We start from the raw sequence: 21,900 nt of genomic DNA, 5'->3' as shown, positions 1-21,900 counted from the left end.
TGAGGAGGGCGTTTTCCACACACGATGACGCGGTGACCTCGCTCCGTATCCTCCCACCCCGCCACCTTCTTCACTTCTTCGTCACACCCATGCCTCAACACACACGCTTTCATTCGAGTGCGTCAGAGATGACGTCACGTAACTAAGCAACCGCACCCTTGCGGCTCCGCAAAGACCCATTTTTTCACCCTTCCTCCTTCCGTAGCTTTACTCGTCCTTCGTTCTTCGTCGTCCTTCGTCCTTCATCCCTTAGTACCACGCGTTTTCGTTATTTCCTTTGTTACATTATGTTTGGAACGTTAATTAGAAAGGAAGAGTAGTATGGTTTGCCATTTCCTCCCTGGTTAATACTTCGAGATTACTATAATTTTTTCATTCATTCATTCGTTATATATTTCAACAAAATAATTTTACTAATTAGATTTATTCAAATTATCCAAAACAATTTGTTTTTTTTTTCAATTATAATTATTATTTCGCGAATCGATCGAACAAGTAATACTAACTTCACTACTTTTCGAACGATCGAATTAATTTCTTTTATTAATATTTCGAAGTCTTTTTTAATTTAAATATTTATAAAAATATTTTCGTTGGATGTAATTATATTCACAATAATCGACATTATTTTGTTCAAATCTTTTCTTGAAGAGTGAATAATTTCAAAAAAGATAACGTAACCAAGTACTTTGAAAAGAAAATGATTAAGAAAATCTTTATTGCGATAATCATTTGAAGAACGGATAGAATATGGATGGAGTGGGGTGTGGGGTATATAAAAGAAATATTTATTAGAGAATACCATTAACGCGAGAAAGAATACGAGAAAACAATTTGTTTCATTCAATATTCCTTATCCCACGAGCTCTTTAATAAAAAAATAAAAAAATTAAATTAAATTAAATTAAAATAAAAAAAAAAAGAGAAGAGAGAAAGAGAGAAGAATAAAGAAAAAGAAAAATAGAAGAAAAAGAATTCTTTTAATAAAAATCTTACTATCCCTTTTTCGAAGCTTTTCAACGATTCGAGTAAGTCGGGTGCTAGAAGAACCGAAAGGACAGATGATACCATCGAGACGTAACAAAGTTGGTATTCTCTCGCTTTTGTCCAAAGAATTCGAGCGAATATTCCTTTAGAAAGAACGTAGAGAGAGAGAAAGAGAGAGAGAGAAAGAGAAAGAAGAAGTTCGGTAGGGAGAAAATTTCCAATGAAGCGAAAAAAGAGAAAGAAAGAGGGAGAAAGAAAGAGAGAAAGAAAGATCTTGAAATTATGAGACACGATATACATAGGTTTGCTACATGGGGAGTATAGCAGCATGAATTCTCCTTCCTGCTGTTTGTGAAAATAATCTCGTTGAGAGATACCTTAGTGTAATAACTATTTTGAGATAAGTGACTTTATACAAGAAAGTACTTATAGAATAATGAATGGAAGAAGAAAGATAGAAAGACAGACAGGGACAGAGATACTAATCACATTTGATGTTAGAATAGAAAGATATAGAACATATTCTATTGCATTGGAAGATAAGTAATGTTGCAATTTTTAATTTAACAAAATAGTAATACAATAATATTAATATTAGTCTTATTTTGATATAAAATATTTAAACATTTTACTTTTTTCTTTTTTTATTAATATACTAACTAAAAGATCAAATAATTAGTCAGTAAAATAATATTCGGATAAAAAGATTTGTTTTTTATCCGGATATCAAATTTATTTTCCTTTATAAATGTAAAATATGAAAAATATGTACTCATTAATTAATATTAAGATATATGTAATATAAAATTAATTTTTATTTATATATATAACAAAAAATTTTCTCGATAAAACAATATCAAGATGGAAAATTATTTTTCATCTAAATATAGAATATCTGTAATGAGATTAAAATTGTATTTATATTTAGATGTTTTCTCTCATGTTTGTTATACTCTTTCTTCATATTCTTTTTTCTCTCTTTTTAGATTTCTTTCTTTTTTTTTTTCCAATGTGTCAATTAAATGTCATCCAATAACGTTCCAAGAAAATGACATTAACGTTACAAAGGTGACAGGGTTCGTATCGTTAATTAAAGTACGTGATTTCTCGCGTCTGCGATGACGTTTTTTCGATCAATGAGCATCTTCAGATCCATTACTTAAATAAGAACTCTTATTTCACTTCCGATCAATGTCAATAAAATAAGTAAGTTTGTTTAAAATTAGAATAAAATGACAATGTTACAAGAAAACGGGATGTATTTTTTCCTATAGGATAATATCAATGTTAATTAAAAGTTCGATTCGATCAGATCGAATAGGAAGAAGTAGAAGTGAAATAGAATTCTACTTTTTTATATCTTTTCTTCTTTTTTTTTTTCTATATTGACAAGCGTAAGCTCTTCTGATTTTATGAAGAGTGACTTCAAAAAGATTGAAACGTTGAATTAGAATATTCCAATTTTTAAAGGCAGTCTTCCATATATTCTTTTCTTTTCTTATCTTTGATCGATTAAATCTATCATTGAATGACGCCACACACATAATTTCATTAATATTTTTAATCAAAATATATATAAATATTTAATATATATTATATTATATTACATGTTATAATATACATTATAAATATTATTAAATATATTATTACTCATATAATATATTATTTTATATTTAATATGCAGGTATATATTTGATTCTTGTCTTCACTTATTTTCTTTCAAGAAATTTATCTTTTATAAAGTTATTTTTCGCATGAGTTTTACATAGCACTCTTTGTGCATACAACATATATATAAACTATAAAGATCAAGTTTCCAGCTTCGGGCTTTATTTCCTCAAAGAAACTCAGATAGTACTTTTTACCTATTTCTCTCCATTCTTTCGGACGGATAAAAGTGCGGAATAAACAAGAAATACTTGAGAAAATCGTAAATGCCGTAAATAGTAAAAGATGAAGACAGATAGGACAAATAAAGTAAAAGATCAAAGTAAAGAAAAAAAAAAAAATTAAACGACGTAGACATTGCAAAAACAAAAAAGAAATTATTTCCTTACGTACTAATAAAACAATCAACAATTAAAACGAAAGGCTTGAAGAAGTGCAACAAATTTTCGTCTATTAATAATAATAATAATAATAATAATAATAATTTTCTATCATACTTTCTATTTTTTCGTTCATTATATCGAAAAATAAATTATTAATACATAGGAATATTTTCCAGTAAATTCTGATCAAAAATATTAACAAACAAAATGATTATTCTTGTAATTAAAATTCCTACCCAGTTTCTAAAAACAACTAGCACTATTTGATTCGATCCAATGAAATCATTAATAAAATCTAATATATAAGAATGTTATATGTTCCCTACGCTATCGAATTTCAATTAGATAGAAAAAGAGAGAAAAAGAATGAGAGAAAGATAAAGAAAGAGAGATCAATCTTTTAAGATGGATGCGTACGATGCTGGTATAGATATTTTATTTATCGACATTACTTTAACACGTTCGTTCATTCTATCTCTCCTATCGAACCATCCATCTCTTTTTCTCTTTAATAAAATCGAGTTAAACGTAGAAGAAAATTTCATTGCAGCAGAGAGGGGAAAAGAAATAAAAATAAAAATACAATATTTTGCATGCTCGATGAGATATTTAGAAAAGAATCGAATAAAAATTGTTTCTAGTAATCAAAATGAAATTCAACCTGAATCAATCGAATTAAAAAACATCGTTATATGAAGTATAAAAATTAATTCGGTGTTTTTTTTTTATTAAAAAAACAAATTCATTATTTATTTCTAAAGTAATCATACGTTAGTTATTATTCGAAATAGTCTCAATTATTGTCGATTACTTTGTTCAATCTTGCAGAGTCAATTAAAGAATTGTTTAGAAAAAAATATTTCTTATTAAAAAATGAATTCTACAATAACGCGTGATCGGAGTTCGATGTGTTAATGTTAAGATACGTAATTAATTGTTATACCTAATATTATATGATTCTTAAAATAAATATAGAAAATTAATATTGTTCTTTATAAGAGTAAGATACATATTTGTATATATATATGTGTGTGTGTATCTGTGAATGTGTGTAAAAAAAGTAAGTAACGAAAAGTATTGAGTTTGAGTATTGGATACTAGGCGAAAAGCGATTTATCGCGTTCGCGTGACTATTTGTTCGAGAAAGTCAGTATTCCCAGATGGCAAAATAGCGTTTGTCGATTCGAATCAGTTACTTCTAAAGATGAAGAAGAAGAAGAAGAAGAAGAAGATGGTTAGATGGATATAGTATTTTCTCTTCGGATATAATATTTCGCGTTATACTCTCTTATTATAGATAAATTCTACGAATCTGAGAGAGATGAGAAATAGGATAGGATAGGATAGAGAAAGAGAAAGAGAAAAATAGTGAAAACGTTTATTTGCTCACTCATCGGGGGTGCATCAGTCTATCCATCTCTCTTATCCAAGCTTATTCAAGGAAATCCATCGAGAAAAGCTACGTAGAAGCTTGGCAAGTAAATCCTTATGCCTCTCTGGAGACCACGAGAAAACGTACCTACGCAATGATACCAACTAGCACCAGGGCCCACTCTCTTTTCAGAGATCGATCGGTATATCGATTTACGCCTACGTTTCTTTTTTTTTTATCATCGGAATAGACGAAAAGATATATATAAAAATAAAAATAGAAAAAGAAAGGAACGCGCGAAGGCTTGAAGTGGTGGAGAAAAAAAAATCAACAAAAGTTCTCTGTAGACTACAATCCTACGTTTGGTTTAATTTTAACTTTATAAATATATACTTAATAATATACGGAGGCTATAAAAAGGTTAAATAAATGTTTTATATATATATATATATATGTATGTATAGAATATACAAAATATTTTTATATTATAGTATTTTATTAATATGGGTTGTCAGGAAATTTCGTATTGATTTGTATTCCGCTTTATCGATCCTGGGTATACTCAAATTAGAATACGTACGAAACTGATACTGTAAATCATATTACATGCAATAACAAATTCAAATTGTAACAAATGTAAAAACCTTCTCGTTGCTGAGGTTACCATCAATAAAGTATTACCAAAACAAAAAAAAAGGAAAAACAACTGATTTGTAAATAGTATTTAACGGTATTAAATTATATTGAATAATATTAAATATAATTACATTCATTTTTATTTTATATATGTAACGATTAATATATATATATATATAAAATATTTACATATTTATAAATCGTCACGATTAATATTTTCCAGTTAAATTAATATTAATATAAAATATTCACATGTAATATAAACACATTTCTCCATATTTATAATTCTAAAATAGTTCCTAAATTTTATCGCCGAATAAATGAGGGATGAAAAAAAAAAAGAAATTAAAAACACAAACGCTCATTTACGTCAATCTCATTTACATTTACACGAACTTTTTCGTTAAATATATATATATATATATTTTTTATGAATACTGAATATGTTACCAATACTTTGTCTTGTACACATATTTAAAAAACAATATTCTATATATATATATACATGTTTAATATATGGAGAAACGTATTATATATCGGATGGTGTATTCAAAGGGAATAGACGATCGATCGTATCCTTTACTTCTCCTTCCTTCCTTCCTTCCTTCCTATCTTCCTTTCTCTACTTCTACCCCTATATTCTCTTTCTATCTGTCTACCACTGTCCCCCCTCTCTATTTGTTTTTCTCTCTTTCACTCCCAAATAACTGGGAAGACATTCTAGTTGGGTTGGATTGTTAACAGATTGCATTGCTCCTAGTTACGATGTCTGGAGATCCTAGTAATACTCTGGCGTCCACAGCAGCTGGCTTTATCATAAATATAGTATCCTATTTACCTCCTACCCTCTACTCCTTCTTCCACTTCCACCTCCATCTCCACCTTCTCTTGCTCCTCCTCTTTAGTTTAAGGAAAATTTAACAGATACACAAGACAAATCGTATTTATTTTATTTATTTCTGTTTCTTGAAATAATTTCCGTAATATATTTTTCCATCCCTTCTATATTTATTATTAATCTCGCGTATTAAAATACCATGTTTTTTCCTTCTTTTGTTATATTTTATATTTTATACACGTACAGGAATAACTCCCTTTCATTTATTTTTTTCTTTTTTATTCGCTATTCACAAATTCATGTATTAGTGTTAAGCTTTTTTTTTATTATCCATTATATTTTATTTCATTAAGAAATGTAAACGATACCTATTTCATTTTGTATCTTTATTTTTTTAATTTTTTTTTACGTGTCGTAAATGTAAGTATTCATTTATTAATTATTATTCTTAGTTCATTGAAACAAATGTATTTATATTATTAAAAAATATGAACGATATTTGAGTAGTTTCTAAAAGGAAGAAAAAGAAAGTATAATACTTTTCCACTCGAACAATAAAAGAAAGGTCATTATTCGTGAAATAGTTCAATGGATTCGTTTAATGGTTAAAGTTTAAAACGCGTGCCAAGTGAAACATATGTCTTGCGTGTATATTCGATACTATAACTGTATATACATAGAATTAGAACGATATTAAATCATTCTCGATAGGAATAGAGAGAGAAAGAGAGAGAATGAATGAATTAGCGGAAATTAAAATCAAATTCGTTTCAACATTTTTACTATTTTAGTAGAGAAAGAATTTTCATTCTTTCAAAATTTATTCAAAAAAATACAAGAAAATAAAACGCCATTGTTTACATTTTTATCAAATGTAATATCACTGCAATATGTTTTAAAGAAAATTCTTACTCTATTCGAATTTATGTATAATAAAAGTCATTCTAAATACAAAAAAAGAAAAAACTTCAAATAAAATATAATAATATAAATTTATCGATGAGATTATCTGACATGTAATAAATTCATATTGAAGAAAAAACCGTCAAGTATAATTCCACTGCATTTTGATAATATACATATATAAAAAAAGAAATTATGATCCAATTCGAATTTATATACAATAAAAGTCATTTCAAGTAAAACTTTAAAATATACTATCAAACTAAATAATATTAACGATTTACACAATCGTATTCACAATCGTATTACAAATCGTATTTCACAATCGTATTTATAATAATTTTACAATTAAAAGCAGAAAACTGTCTAGCAGAGAAATATAACAACGTAACGAAAAAGAAAGAAAGAGAAAGAAAATGGAACGAATTTCGTGACGGGGAATAAAAAAAAAAGAAGAATTAATTAGATACGGTGGTCGCACCCATGAGTGTCGCAAAACTGCGATATGATAATTGAGAGAAAGCGAGTTTGCGTTTTCATAATTCGAGCTATATTTATTTTTCCGAATATAACGAGAATTTGAAAGAGAGAAAGCGAGAGAAAATAGAAGACAAGCAGATAGTCGGATAAAATAAAAAAGAAATAAAAAAAGTAAAAATAAAAAGAAAAGATAAAACCCAACATATTTTCAAATTAACTTTTCTACTTTTGCGATAGTCTAACATAAGCTTTTTATTTCTCTGTTAAATTCCATTCTAACGTTTTACAATCGTCATTCATAACGCTCGTATATAACTATATATATATACACAGACACACACACAAATATATATTCTTTACAATAGCTGCTATATATAAAATCGATCGTGCTTCATTGCGACATCGTTTCTACTCTAATGAACTTTTCCAACCGTTTGCTTGTTTCATCTCTACCTTTCCCCCTACATTCCCCTATTTTCACCCTATCTCACCCCTCATCGCCAATCCACAATTTAAGCGAACGGAAATGGACAAGTTGTCATTTAATTGATTTCTAATAACTCGCTGTTGCCGATGATGCTAAACGCGAATTGTTAAAAATCGAAAAACTTTATATTCCATTTGATATTATTTATAAATATAATATATAATTTTTTTATATACTTTTTATATAATATTTGGTTAGCCAATAAGTTCATTCTTATTTATTGGCCAACCTTATATTTGTAAGGTATTATTTTATAATATATTACATTTATAATATTATTAATCGTTTACATAATTGTGGGATTAGTAAAAAAAAGAAAAAAAAAAATAGGTCGCGTTGGATTGACAGGACCGAATACTCAAGCCTGGATCTTTCGATTTTCAGAAGATTACTTTAACCTTTGAACTATTCCATAAATTTTACGAAAGCCTATTTTTAATTCAAATCGAGGTTCTCGATCCTACATGTATATATGTATCGTAAAATGTGATTATTATATATCATTTTTATTGTCACAAATCTTGATTATTATAGAATTTTTATTTACAGTTTTTACGTTATATCTTTCCTTTTCTTCTTTATTTTATTTTATTTTTTAAAAGAGATAAGCCATCATCATGATTATGCTTAGAACAAAGGATGATTATTACAAAGGTTTGTAAATTCGATATAATGTAGGATCATTTGAGCGAAATAACAAGCTCTCTCGCTCAATTTTCACGCTGATTTTACGATCGTTAATATGACGGCAAATTCATCCTTATCGGAAAAGAAATATTATCTATTATACTGTAAGCTATTATATGAAAGGATTAATTTCTATCTTTTCTTTTATCAATGAGTCATTCTTTATATATAAATTGTTATTTTAATTATGCGTATAAACTTACCCCATCAGGATGATATTTTGGTACACCGGTTGGCGTTGTGGTGTTGCCACAAAATTCCGTAAGCACATCTTGTAGCTTTTTTGTTGAATCTGAAATAAACAAAAAAAAATATATAAATATTAATTAAATATGAAATACATATACCATAAACAATTATATATCCAATCATTTTGTAATATTTCTTACAATATTCAAAATAAAACTGAAAAATCGAAATATTTCCACTGACGTAAACTAACAACAAAACTTAGATATAAAGAAATTAATAGTTCGCAATATTAATTAGATTAGATTTCAATATTAATTAGAACAAAAGAAATGAGATATTTTAATTCATTTAATTTCTATTTCTCGGTATTCGTTTAATCCACACGAATGATACGTAAGAACATTGATAATCAAAGAAATACAAAAAAAGAAAAAAATTCAATGAAACGTATATCAGAGAACAGTAGAACATTAGATTAAAAAACATCGAGAGAACGATAAATTGGCTAATAATAGGAGACCATTGGCCTACCGATTTACGTCATAATGCACTTAACACGGTGGATTATTTTGAAACGTGGCACTATTTTCGGATCAATTGACGGCTAACAACGATGGATCGTCTCGTAGAATGAGAGACAACCTGCTTACGATTAATGTTGTCTGTTCAACAAGGCAGGAAATTTAGTCTTACGTTTCATAACAAACGAAACTAAATCTTTATTGGGAGGGAAATATAAGAAAAATCATCTATCATATTGTAAGAAGGAAATAAATATAATAGATCAAACTAAAAATCACAAAGATAATGTAAACGAAACGATCGCATGTTCTACGATTATTTTCTTAGAACCGTAATAGAAAATAATTAAAATATCTATTTAAGTTAATCATTTTTCGACGCACGTGGGATAATACTTATTCTTTTTTATAAATAATGTTCAGTTTTATAAAATAACGTAATCAAGAATATGTGATTCGATTTAAAAAAAAAATAAAAGACACAGTTGATCTTCGTAAAATCTTTCATGCTTTAACCAAGGAAAAAATTATCTGTTAAACGTAAAACAGAGATATCGGTATTTGTCTCACGTGAATGATAAAAATTATAGATAGAAGCTTAGATAGATATAGGCAAAATAATAAATAAATAAAATATAAGAGATAAAAGCGCGAATTTATATATTTTTTATTTTGTATCAGAAAAATTTCACACTGATTGAATTGATCAGTAATTAAAAACGACAAAAATAAACACAAAGAAGAGAGAGAGAGAGAGAGAGAGAGAGAGAGAGAGAGAAAGAGAGAGACAGAAAGAGAGGAATAAAAAGGAAACAGGAATTTTTTTCTCATCGTTTTTAAATCAAATCTCGATGCGGAAGAATAAACACGATCGCAAATCACGGATGTTCAAAGTTGCCGATATATTCTTCGAAAAGCATCGGAACGAAACATGAATACCATATCGCGTGGCTTGTCATTTTCAATTCATGACTTTCGTCGTTTTTATCGAAGTTGATCCGAGGATTTTTAGAGGACCGTAACTGGGTATTACATGGGACACGTTTTCGTATTTCTTTACTTCGATTTATTTAAAAAGAAACAAGTATCGAAGAAAATACTGAACTAAAGCAAGAAAAGGAAAATGATAAAGTAATCTAATCGATCTTTATTTAATTTTACGATAAATAATTAAAAAAAAAAGAAAAAACAAAATAAACAATTAAAGATATCGTAGAAAAAAAAAAGTAAAAAGAAAACATATAAAATAGTATCATACGAGTAATTTATATGTGTACGTTTTGTGCGTACGTGCGTACGTGCGTGTGTGCATTGCGTGAAAGATATATTTCCATGTATACAGGTATGTCTGGAAGCAAAGCTTTGTAGTGAGCCGACACAGCAAACGAATTCCCAGCTTTCACAGACAATATCGTTGGAATTACCATAATCCGATAACCAACGAGGTGACACGTTGTGACTTTTAATTGAGACCTCGACACGCTTTTGTATCAGTAATATCATTCAGCTTTGTAGTGCAAGCTCTAGCCGCCATCATTGCATCTCATAGTCACTCTCTCGTTACAATCATTTACAATATTTTATTACTTACAGAAATGTCATTTCGAGACACCTATGTAAATGTCTTCAACCTAGTTCTCTTTTCTTCTTTCTATCATTAACGATTATCCCATAATAAAAACTTAAATAATATTTTTACGCAATTTAAGTTTTATATTTCATTCGGATTACAATGTTTTATAAAAAGAAAAAAAAAGGAAAATACGGGCAGACGTTTATAGAATTGGAATTATTTTATTAAATTTTTATACTTTTATTGAGAGAGAGATTTGAATTAATGAATGTGTGTGTGTGTTTTTTTTTTATTTAGAATATCACGCGCGCTCGTTAGTGTTTTCTTTTCTCTTTTAATAAAATTTGTAAGAAAACATTGTATAGAATTGAAATTTTATTTTAAATACGATTATATAAATTTGTACTACTTCGTTCGCAAAAATATGTTCGAAGAAATTCGTCTGTGTACGACACGCGAAACACAAGATTCGTATAAAGTTGAATCTATTTTTTGTATTTTATTTCTTGTTTTCCTTTTTTTTTTTTCAATTTTCACAAATTTAAAGTTATACTTACAAGCTGCCAAATCCTGGAGCTGTTGAAATTCCGCGGGCGAGAGTTTATCCCACTGAAAGGCCATCATTAGTAATCTTTTCTTCGATGTATCTCGGGACGAACGCCCGGACGGTGATCACCTTTGAGATTCATCACCTAAAACCAAATTTCAAAAAGAAGAAAAAAATAAAGAATTTCAATAATTACAAATGATCTCGATTTTTTATTCTTTTTTTTTTTTTTAATTTTTTATTTTTCATTCTGAACGAGAAAATTCCAAAAAATTCTATAGAATACATTTTATTCGTTAATATTAAACAGATATTTAAATAATTATTAATTTTCATTTATCATCATGAAAGTAATTTAATTTATACAAAATAATTGCAAATGAATCATTATGTAATTACCCTTGCAATTAATATTCATTCCAATTAAAATCGTATCGATTTTGACATCGATCAATGTTAGATTTATCATCACAAATATTCCAAATTTTACAATAAGTTTTATTTTAATGATAAAAAACATCTAATACGTTTTAGACATTTATTCAAATTTATTTATTTCTTACGTAATTATTTGATCAGCATTTATTCGAAATAAAATCGCATTAATTTCTGATATCAATCGATATTAGATTTATTATCTCATTGTCAAACATTCGAAACCAATAAATTAAAAATAAATAAATAAAAAAAAAGAAAAAAGAAAAATCGAATGAAAGAGGAATAAAAGAGAAAGAATAAATCGAGTGAATAATAGAACCAACGATTTCATTTTGACGTAGGAAAAAAGGGAACACTCGAAATAAAGGGAAAGTGTATTGCAGTAATAGTAGTAGTAGTAGTAGTAGTAGTAGTGTAATAATAGTTGTGTTGGAATTGAACGAACAGTCGAGTTAACGTGGCTGGCAAACTAAACACAAGTAGAAAATACTTCTTATCGTAAAGAACGTAAAAAAAAAAAAAAAAAAAAAAAAAAAGACAAGACCGTATCTCTGATAGTATACCAGGCACGTTGAAATGTTTTTGCAGGTATTTCTTTGCGTCGCTGGTTAAGCTATCGATTTGATTCTGCCAGTCTGAACAAACGAAACGATAAATATTCTCGGAAATCGTAGCTACAATTACCTATCTCGCTCGAATAAAGCAATAAAATCACCAACAATGGATATACACGAGACAAAAGGGCACGGAAAAACAGAGAAAGAGAGAACTAGAGATGTAGAAAAATTTAAAAAAGAAGTGTAACCTAAAAAAATTTATGAGATCCGACGACAATTCGCGTACGAATTAAACATTTTTTCCATCTCGTCCTGAGAATTATTATTAAAATCGACAACAATGTTAAAAGGACAAAAATCAAATGGACAGATAAATAAGGAAATACTTTTTTTTACGGAAATTTTTTAAAACGGGACATTTCGTATAATGGTATTAAAATTACAAACGCACGAGAAAGAGAGAGAGAGAAAGAGAGAGAGAGAGAGAGAGAGAGAGAGAGAGAGAGAGTGATAATAAACGTATTCAAGCGAACTTTGACTTATTCGCTCGTTATTGTTAAATAAATGATTTATATACGTAACGATTTAATTTGATATAAATAATAATGTGTCAAAATTCGATATAGAAAATATCAAGATTAAATATTAATATTTTATTATAAATACCAAGGGATTTATTGAAAATACTGTATCAATAATAAATAGAAAGTTTTCAATTTTCATCATCGACCATTAAATAGCTATTGAATCTTAAATAATATCGTTGAAATGAATTTAGATTGATATAGAGTTAAACTTTAGAAAGTATTCGAATTATTTAAGGAAACACAATTGTTCGTATGAATGAATTTTCGTATAATAGAACGTTAACCTTTTGTTATTATAATTATTTTTCTAGCAATTTATTCTCTGCAAATTCTAATTTAATTATTCCAATTTCGACGTCTCGTTTTAAATATGAAAAAAGTACTTGGGAGGTTTTTATTGACAAAAGAATTCATAATATCAAAATTTTAAATCTGAAAAATGTTTGAAATCATTTGGAAAAAAGGTTGTATATAAAATATGAAGAACATTTTGTTCAACTTTTGCATTAAATTACGAACAAAATTTCGTACAATATCCAAATCGTCAAATATCGAAAAATTCGATCTTATTTCAAATAAAATATTGTATAATCTTTCAATTATCGTAATGAAGATACACGAAAAGTTACGAATTTACACTCGAGTTGAGTTTCAAATGAGATGGATGGACATTACAAAAAAAAAAAAAAGAAAAGGTCAGAAAAAACAACTCTTTCTTGTTGTTCTCGTTGTTGTTTTTTTTAAAGCTTCGCATGACATCATCGTATATAGCATTGATCTCTATTTTAACAAGAGAGAAAGCGTGAATCGAAATTGCAGAAGGATATTCGGATGTGGAATCGAGTGGACCGTGCACATCGCTTTTATTTCACGCACGAACGACCGAAATTGAACGGCTTCGAAAAGGATTAGAATGCCATAAACGAAGCTTCATTCTTTCCTTCTATCTCCATCTCTCTTTCTCTTTCACCCTTTCTCATTCATTCTCATTTTTACGAATACGAATTCACAAAGCATGGATTACAAAAGGGGTTCTCTTCAATAGTAACCGCGATCTTTTTATTTAGTCCTTATTGTTTATCGATTAATTATTATCTCTCAATTATAAGTATTCATCGTGTCAAATAAATATGACAAAATTAAATGTGCGAAGATAATCTTCGAAGATAATTAATATTTTCAAAAATTGAACGAATTTTTATACATCTTATGGAGATATTTTAAACGAAATACGATAAGTTTTCGATCAATCTAACGAATTTTCGGAAAAAATTTATTGCTCATCGAATAAAAATGACTCGACGAAATACTTGGTTTCTTTGTCTACAAATCAAAATAAAAAGGAAAACAAAAGAAATATAAAAATTGAGAGAACAGGGTCGAGCATGAAAAGAATTTTGAGATAGAAAAGAAAACAGGGATGGTAAGTATATTTTGTTTTGTTTATTCTTTTGGGGGTTGTTTTTTTTTCCAAGCAAACACACAGCGCGTTGTTCGTGCTGTTGTTACTAACGAGCAAGTTGTGCACGAAGATTGGAATAGTTATTTTTCTTTCCGCTATCGTTGTTGTTGTAATGATAAATGATGATGATAATGACGATGATGATGATCTATAAAAATATTTATTAAGAAGATAAAAAAATATGCAATAAATCAGATAAAATAGACTTTCGACGGAAATTAATCCTTTGTGTGAATGAATATTGTAATTAGCATGCAATTTGGAGAAAGTAAGATTGCATTAAGTTAACGTTTTGAGTAGCGAACAAGTTCGAAGCTATTCTTGTTATCTATGAGAGTAATATCTACTATCCGCCATTATAATCGTGTTCATAGGACGAGAGTACTAGATAGAGCCTATTAACGTGAGTATATTAATTAATATACATACTGTACATGTATGTATATGTATATTAATACATATTACATAGACTATACTAATATTATTACTTTGAAATGAAATATTTGATAAATTTAGTAAAAAAGAAAAATAAAACTGGAATTGAAAAATTAGTCGTAAATCATATTGAATTCTTTTGACATTTTTGTTCGTGTATTTTTAATTCGTTTCAATGACAAGAGTAGAACACGATTGAGATCATTCGTATTGGTAGGAATCGATATGCGATTATTTCGAAACGTATAACATCGATTTGGTATTAAAAAAGGAGTGACAGGTGGAATGAGAAATCAGTGCACTCCGTAATATTTTGCAAAATTTATTGAACGCATCCATTTTGTCAAAATTCACTGGCACGATTTCCAAACGAATGTTCCTACGCTATAGGTAAATGTATCTGGTATTATGTATGTATATGTAACAACCATTCGTTATGTTCATTCGTTCCACTTTTTTATTCTTTTCTTTTTTTAAAGAAGAGAAACAGGAATTGATAATAACAATAAAAATGTCTACACGAAATTGATCGAAAAGCAAACAAAAGAAATCATAACAATGAGAGGGAAAGAGAGCAAATTTTTAAGAAAGAGAGAACAAAACGAATCAGATATATCTCCTTAACGTTGTATACCGTTGCGTAATGAAAATTATAATATAATACATTAGTTTATATTATAAACTATGTGTAAAATAGAATTATTCAATATTAACTATTTAAGATAATTTTGTTAAAAAATATTTTTGCCGATAAAAGATCAATGACCAAAGAAAGACAAATGAATTAAATAAAAGAGTCAATAAATTGGACAAATAGGAAAAATACAAATTTGAAAGTAAATCAATTGGAAATTAGTCAGACGGTTAAGATTAAGCCCTTATAGGAATTTCATGATGCACTAACGCACGAGTGAAGAATCTATGGCAACGCATTATGTAATTTCTCGAATTGGTCGCTTAATCGCCGAAGCGTTATCGTTTTAATCCTAACGGACATCCACGTGCGATATTCCGAGATTTAGCAACGGATGTATGAACCTGTGTACGAACCTATGTACGAATCTCTATGTATGAACCTATGTATGAACATATGCGAGTTTCCCTTGATTTCCGAATATTAAATAATCCCATGATCAACTTACGATCAGTCGAGAATGCATTACTCTGTAACAAATTGCATTTATTCGAATAGAAACCAACAGCTTCAAAGAATTTTCAACAAATATGTTTAAATATTTATGTTTCATTTTTAAATACCTGTTTATATACGTTGTAATTTAAATGCAAAATTTCAATATATGATATATTATTATATTCACGTTAACAGCGTATTAATTAGTATGTTAATTAATACGAAAAAGAAAAAGAGATCAATGTTGAATTAACGTTGCTAATGAAATGATTGATTATTTACTAGAGTCTTTGAAAACATTTTGTCACACGCAGGCTCCGGGAACAAAATATTTATGTAATTCGAAAAATCAATGACTATTCGTTATTCATATATTTTCAGGACAGTTTTATAATCTGATAAATAAGTACACTAAAAAAAATCACTTTAGAATTTTTTGTCCACTTTATATTTAACAAAATTTTCCAAACTTTTCAGAATGATTTTACAATCTGAAAAATAATTACAATTTAAAAATGATCTAACGATTTTTATCTCGTTCTAGATTTTGCAAAAAATGTTTACACAGACTTTTGTAAATAATGAAGTTAGTAATTAACCACATTATTTCAATATTAATCATTGATATTTTTATTTTATTTGTATTAATTAACGTAAGAGTATCTTAAAATAAACATACTAACAGAGATGTCTATATATATATATATATACATATATATTCTTCCTTATGAATGAACATGAAATCTTCTAAAGAGGTTTAAATACGAGATTTTCGTATGAACGAATTTAATCAACACATTTATAAACGTACATATATACGTTCACGAATGTACATATATACATTACGTACGAGTAATCTCTCAATGTGTTCGTAATACGTACGTTTCACATCTGTGGTCCTTTAATTAAACGTGAAATACACTCGAATCTCGTTTTGCTCGAGAGTTTAATTTTAAAAGTAGAAAGATAAAAATTATTAGTTGAGAAAATCTTCTTCTTTTTCCTACCTGTTTAAGTCTATTCAAATAACAATAATAATAATAATAGTAATAATAATAATAATAACAATAATAATAATCACATTTCATATTAAACAATTAATAAGAAAAGAAAATAAAAGAAAATTTAGCTTCACTATCTAAGTTTTTCATATTTCACGAGGCTTCATTAACTCGCAACCAAGCAACTTTCAAAACGAGCAAACGTGTTTACAAAGTACCTGAACAAATTCTCCACTTGAAACTATGCTTCCGTAAATTTATTGAAACGTTTCATAACTCTCTCTCCCACCCTCTCTCTCTCTCTTTTTCTCTCACACATTTTTTTTCTCTTTTTCTTTTACATTTGGATATAAAAATAAATTATATATTTAAATGTATTTTTTTTTAATTATTTAATATGCATATGTATATGTATATGTATATGTATAAATATAAAAAATTTGTTAATACAGAAAATAAAGGTATCTGTGTGTGTGTGTGTGTGTGTGTATTTAAATCTTTTATAATCCATAGGGACGTTGTTAAGCGAAACGAGTTTCATATTACTACGAAGGTTTCCCGTTTACAAGGCGGGTTGAGCGAAACCGCCGACGGAAGATAGTTAGGCGAATTTATTATCAACGCGACGTACGACCAAAATGAAATATACAACATCATCAGTTATAGACCGCAATACCCTGTAGTAGATCACACATCGTGAACGAACACCGAAGATACAACTCAACTGAGATTTCACAACGAATATCGAAACAACCCGCATTCGTGCATGTGCATATACCCGACGACCTATTTTCTAATCTATAATCACAAATTATCCTACTAATTAATAAACCGATAATCGTTTTATTCTTTAATCACTGTCCTGATTTTATTGATTTTTTATTTCATTTACGTTTCCGTTTTATAGACGATCGAATATAATATTATAACAAAAATTATATCAAGATCGATAAAATTTCAATTTTGTTCCAGTAAAGAAGATGTAATAACTTCCATTAATTAATTTTCAAATAAATGTACAATATATCTTTGTGAACATTTGAAATATTCGAAACGGTTAAAAAGATAATTAAGACTGTAGGAAATTTTCTCTATTTTATCTCTTCATTTTATTTTCCAACGAGAGTTAAATTCACGTCCAGTAGTAGAATATGAAATAATTTTGTTTCATATATTTCGAGAAGAAATAACGAAGATTTTCTTTCTTTCTTTCTTTCTTTCGTCTTTACTTCTCCCTTACACCTCCGCCCATCTTTAATCTTCGAAGAAAAATTAAAGTTACACCTGCGGATGGTAAAATAAATTTTGAAATAAATTAAATCTAATGAAATTAATAGAAATATAGTTTCTATTAATAAGAAATAATTAGAAAATGTCGTTCTAACGGCAGAGATTTTCTACTCTTTCATTATTTTACCTTGAAACAAAAGTTAAACTGACGTTAGCAAAAGAGCAATTATGTTATACAGACACATAAAATCATAGAATGCATAGGTCAATGAAAAAGTTCAAATGAGGCGTTTCACTTGAAAGAAAAACTAGTCGAACGAGTAGTATTCCAGTTCAACCAGCCAACTCACAGAATTGAAGTATGTTCTCTGAGTAAATAAGAAAACTAGGAATTTATACCTGTTTAAAACTACATAGTTATAAATTTGAGTATTACATGCATTGGTTAAACATAACGTTATACATTGAGTTGTTGTTTAAAAAATAATTTTGTTTTTAGTATAGAGATTTCATTTAAAAAAAAAAAAAACATTTATTTACAATTGAAAAAAAAAATTACTTCTCGAAACAAACAAATATTTATATTAAAATATCGATATGCGACTCCTATAGTAAATACTGCTTTTGTTGTAAATATATTGATAAATTATTATTTATTTATATTATTATATAAATATTCATACATGCCGAATATTTATTTTACAAAAACGTGACGAAAAATTGGAGAAAAATATTTGGAAGATATTAAAAAATACTGGTAAATAAAAATGTAAAATCTTATATTTGTTTGGTAATAGTTCAAAAATATTGATTGATTAATGGATTATCTTTGAAATTACGAAATAAATTAATAGAAAAGAAATGTTTAAATATAGTAAAATGTCTTTCTGGGAAATAGTTTATTTAGACATTGAATGAACATTTCTATGTATAGAAAGAAAGGTGCGATGTTCATTTAGTTGATAATTAGTTCGTTCGTTAGACGAACTAATCGATAACAATACGGCTTTGTTTTATTTGTACCCAATTAGTCCTTCTGCGTAGTTCATTATACTGGTATAATGAAGTGAGTTTCGTATTCATACGTATGTATAATACAATATGGTTAATTTCAACGAAAATTCGTAAACATCATCGTTCATTCGCATCCGTCAAATTTCTCACGATATTATCGATAATCGTACGATAAAGAATTGAACACGAAAAATCGAAAATATTAATTCAAGTAATTTCGACGAAATATACAATTCAATCATGTGTGTTTCTTCATTTTATTATTTACATTTTTAATTTTAATAAAAATAAAAATATCGAAGTTCTCAATACAAAATTTGTCGTAATCGAACAAAAATAAACATCGAATTGGGAAGAAACTTTAAATTGATTTAAAAACAAATAAGCATTCACTTTTATCTAACAATATTTACTGAAAGAAAAAAAAAATATATTAAATATAACATCGGATAGATCAAAAAATTTGTACTAATGGAAACGATCAAAAATATAAACAATCAGTACTTTTACGTTACATGTTTGGTTTTTTTTTTTTTTCAAAATAATAAATCTAACGAAATAATGAAGAAAAATTCGATATAAATTTTCAAAAGCAATCCCCGTTAATAAATGTGCTGCGTTAGATATTCTTAAAGATTGCTACGAAGGTTGTAGTAGCCCTTAAATTTATTTTTATGCATCGTGCAATAAATTCGCTTTAAACCGTTTCTGGGATGATGCTATTACTTTACCGTAGTTATTCTCGTTATCGTTATTACGGCGCATCGTTGCGTCGATACGAACGATTATCTTCGCTTTGGGAATATTAAACGTGGAATCCGTATGGAATACTCATACTCTTCCTTTCCTATTCTCTCATATTATCTCTCTCACTCCCACTCCCATTTCCACTCCTACTCCCACTCTCTCTCTCTCTCTCTCTTACATATTCTCTCTTTTAACGAAGTTCAAACAACATGAATTCGAAATTTCGATTAATTTCTAATTCAAGAATAATCTCAATCCACATTTCCACATTTGCGGTATCGCTTTTTTTCTTCATGAATATAATTGATCAAGATTTTCGATTCTTTTTAATTACGTTGTTTCTTTTGCTTTTTTTTTGTTTTCATTAGACCAACCTTGATATCACAAACTTTAGGTATTTACTTATACTTGCATACATTTATTTTCATTTTATCTTAAAAAACTGAATTATTGATTATTCATATACGAAATTTGTTTTATTATAAATAAAACATTTTCTTCTTCTAATTTTCTCTCTCTCTCTCTCTCTCTCTCTCTTTTCTTTTCATTAACTAGCATATTCATGAAATTTCTTCGAATAAATAATTAATTAAAAGTAATTCAATTGTCTCAGTTATTGTATATTAATTTATGAAATATTTTCATTTGTTAATCAAATATCTTTGTTTTTTTTTTTTTTAGTTTTCTTACTTTGTAAACGATTAGGATAAATTCCAACGAATTCCACGAGCCATATAATTAGTTTTTACTGGGTGGAGAGAAGGATCATACCAAAGGGGAACTTTAACCTCAGTCGATTCAAGTTTGGCTAGGAAAATCGTCGACGCAAGCGTAATCGAGATTCGCGTATAATTCGAAAAAGAAGATTAATGTCCGACTCCCTTACTAATATTCTCCAAACCACCATTCATTCTACTAGTCTCTTCACGGTCCAATCTAATAATTCCTAATCAAACTTTTTAATGAGTTAAGAGTAACCGATTTTACGAGTGAGATATCCTCGAAGAAATAATTTTATAAATGTAAAATATCCGATTGATTGGATTCCTTTCGACATGAAAAATTATCCAAGTACATTAATTAATTTAAAATAAAAAAGAGCAAAATACAAAAAAATTAGAATGATTTCTACAATGGTTCCCAACTTGAGTGATATATGCTTACCAATCAATGAGTGATATATCGTGAAGGTTTTTGGTTTAAAACAAAATTCTATTGTGTGTTGATCTCTTTAAAAAAAAAAATAAAAATTATGGATTGAAAATTGTCCTTCGATATTTTCTGCTACGCTTTTTGTTACACCAAATCACAATTAACGATCATGGTGGATTGTTAAAATATCAACAACTCATTAATACAGGTGTCGTACAGAAAAATTCGAAATTTTGTTATCAAAGTTAAATTAACACGAGAGAGGACAACCGCGTAAGAAATAAAAAAAACACACACACAAATGGATTTTACGATATTATATTCTGAAACGATTTTAATAATATATATAATCTATCGACGAATTTTACCACTTTTATTTCTGCCAAATCGTTTGGATTTTTCAATATCCATTTATTTTCCGAGTTATACGTAATATAAACGCGTACATCGCACACATATGTCTCTCTCTCTTTTTCTTTCTCTTTCTGTACGTGCATTTCCATCAACGAATATGCAATATCCAAGAGACGAGGATAGATAACGCGTGAATTTCCGATTACAGTTCATAACTCTCGCGTTGTCATCCTCATCCTCGTCCTCGTCGTCTTCGTCATCGTCGTTATTATAGATCGATAACGATATTCTATTTCCAATTGCAGATAATTTCCTCCCTCGATCAAATTGAAATTAATTAGCACGTCACGTATGCGATACGTAATCGAGCTTACGATGTCAATGAAATTATATCCCGATTATAACGGGTAAAATATTTTGTACGATTTTACTCGTGCAATTAACTATTAATTTACAGATTTCTCTGTTTATTCTACCCTTCCTCCCCCCACCGCATCTCCTCCTCCTCCTCCTCCTC

The 21,900-nt window shown here is 28.2% G+C and overlaps 1 protein-coding gene across 2 annotated transcripts in view; it reads right to left on the bottom strand.

Moving 5' to 3' along the window:
- LOC122522581 (diacylglycerol kinase 1) overlaps positions 1-21,900 on the bottom strand; it is an 81,580-nt gene that overhangs the window by 33,572 nt on the left and 26,108 nt on the right. For both annotated transcript variants that reach the window (XM_043643779.1, XM_043643778.1), the window contains exons 2-3: positions 11,285-11,419; positions 8,645-8,733 (exon numbers count right to left, since the gene is read on the bottom strand). In XM_043643779.1, coding sequence (XP_043499714.1) covers positions 8,645-8,733; positions 11,285-11,351 — 156 coding nt within the window. In that variant the 5' untranslated portion in view covers positions 11,352-11,419. The remainder of the gene's footprint in view (positions 1-8,644; positions 8,734-11,284; positions 11,420-21,900) is intronic.

Source organism: Polistes fuscatus, unplaced genomic scaffold (assembly GCF_010416935.1).
Source record: "Polistes fuscatus isolate 324 unplaced genomic scaffold, CU_Pfus_HIC Scaffold5, whole genome shotgun sequence".
NCBI classification, from domain to species: domain Eukaryota; kingdom Metazoa; phylum Arthropoda; class Insecta; order Hymenoptera; family Vespidae; genus Polistes; species Polistes fuscatus.
The sequence above is the reverse complement of the archived record's forward strand: the minus strand, read 5'-3'. Positions and strand labels throughout refer to the sequence as shown.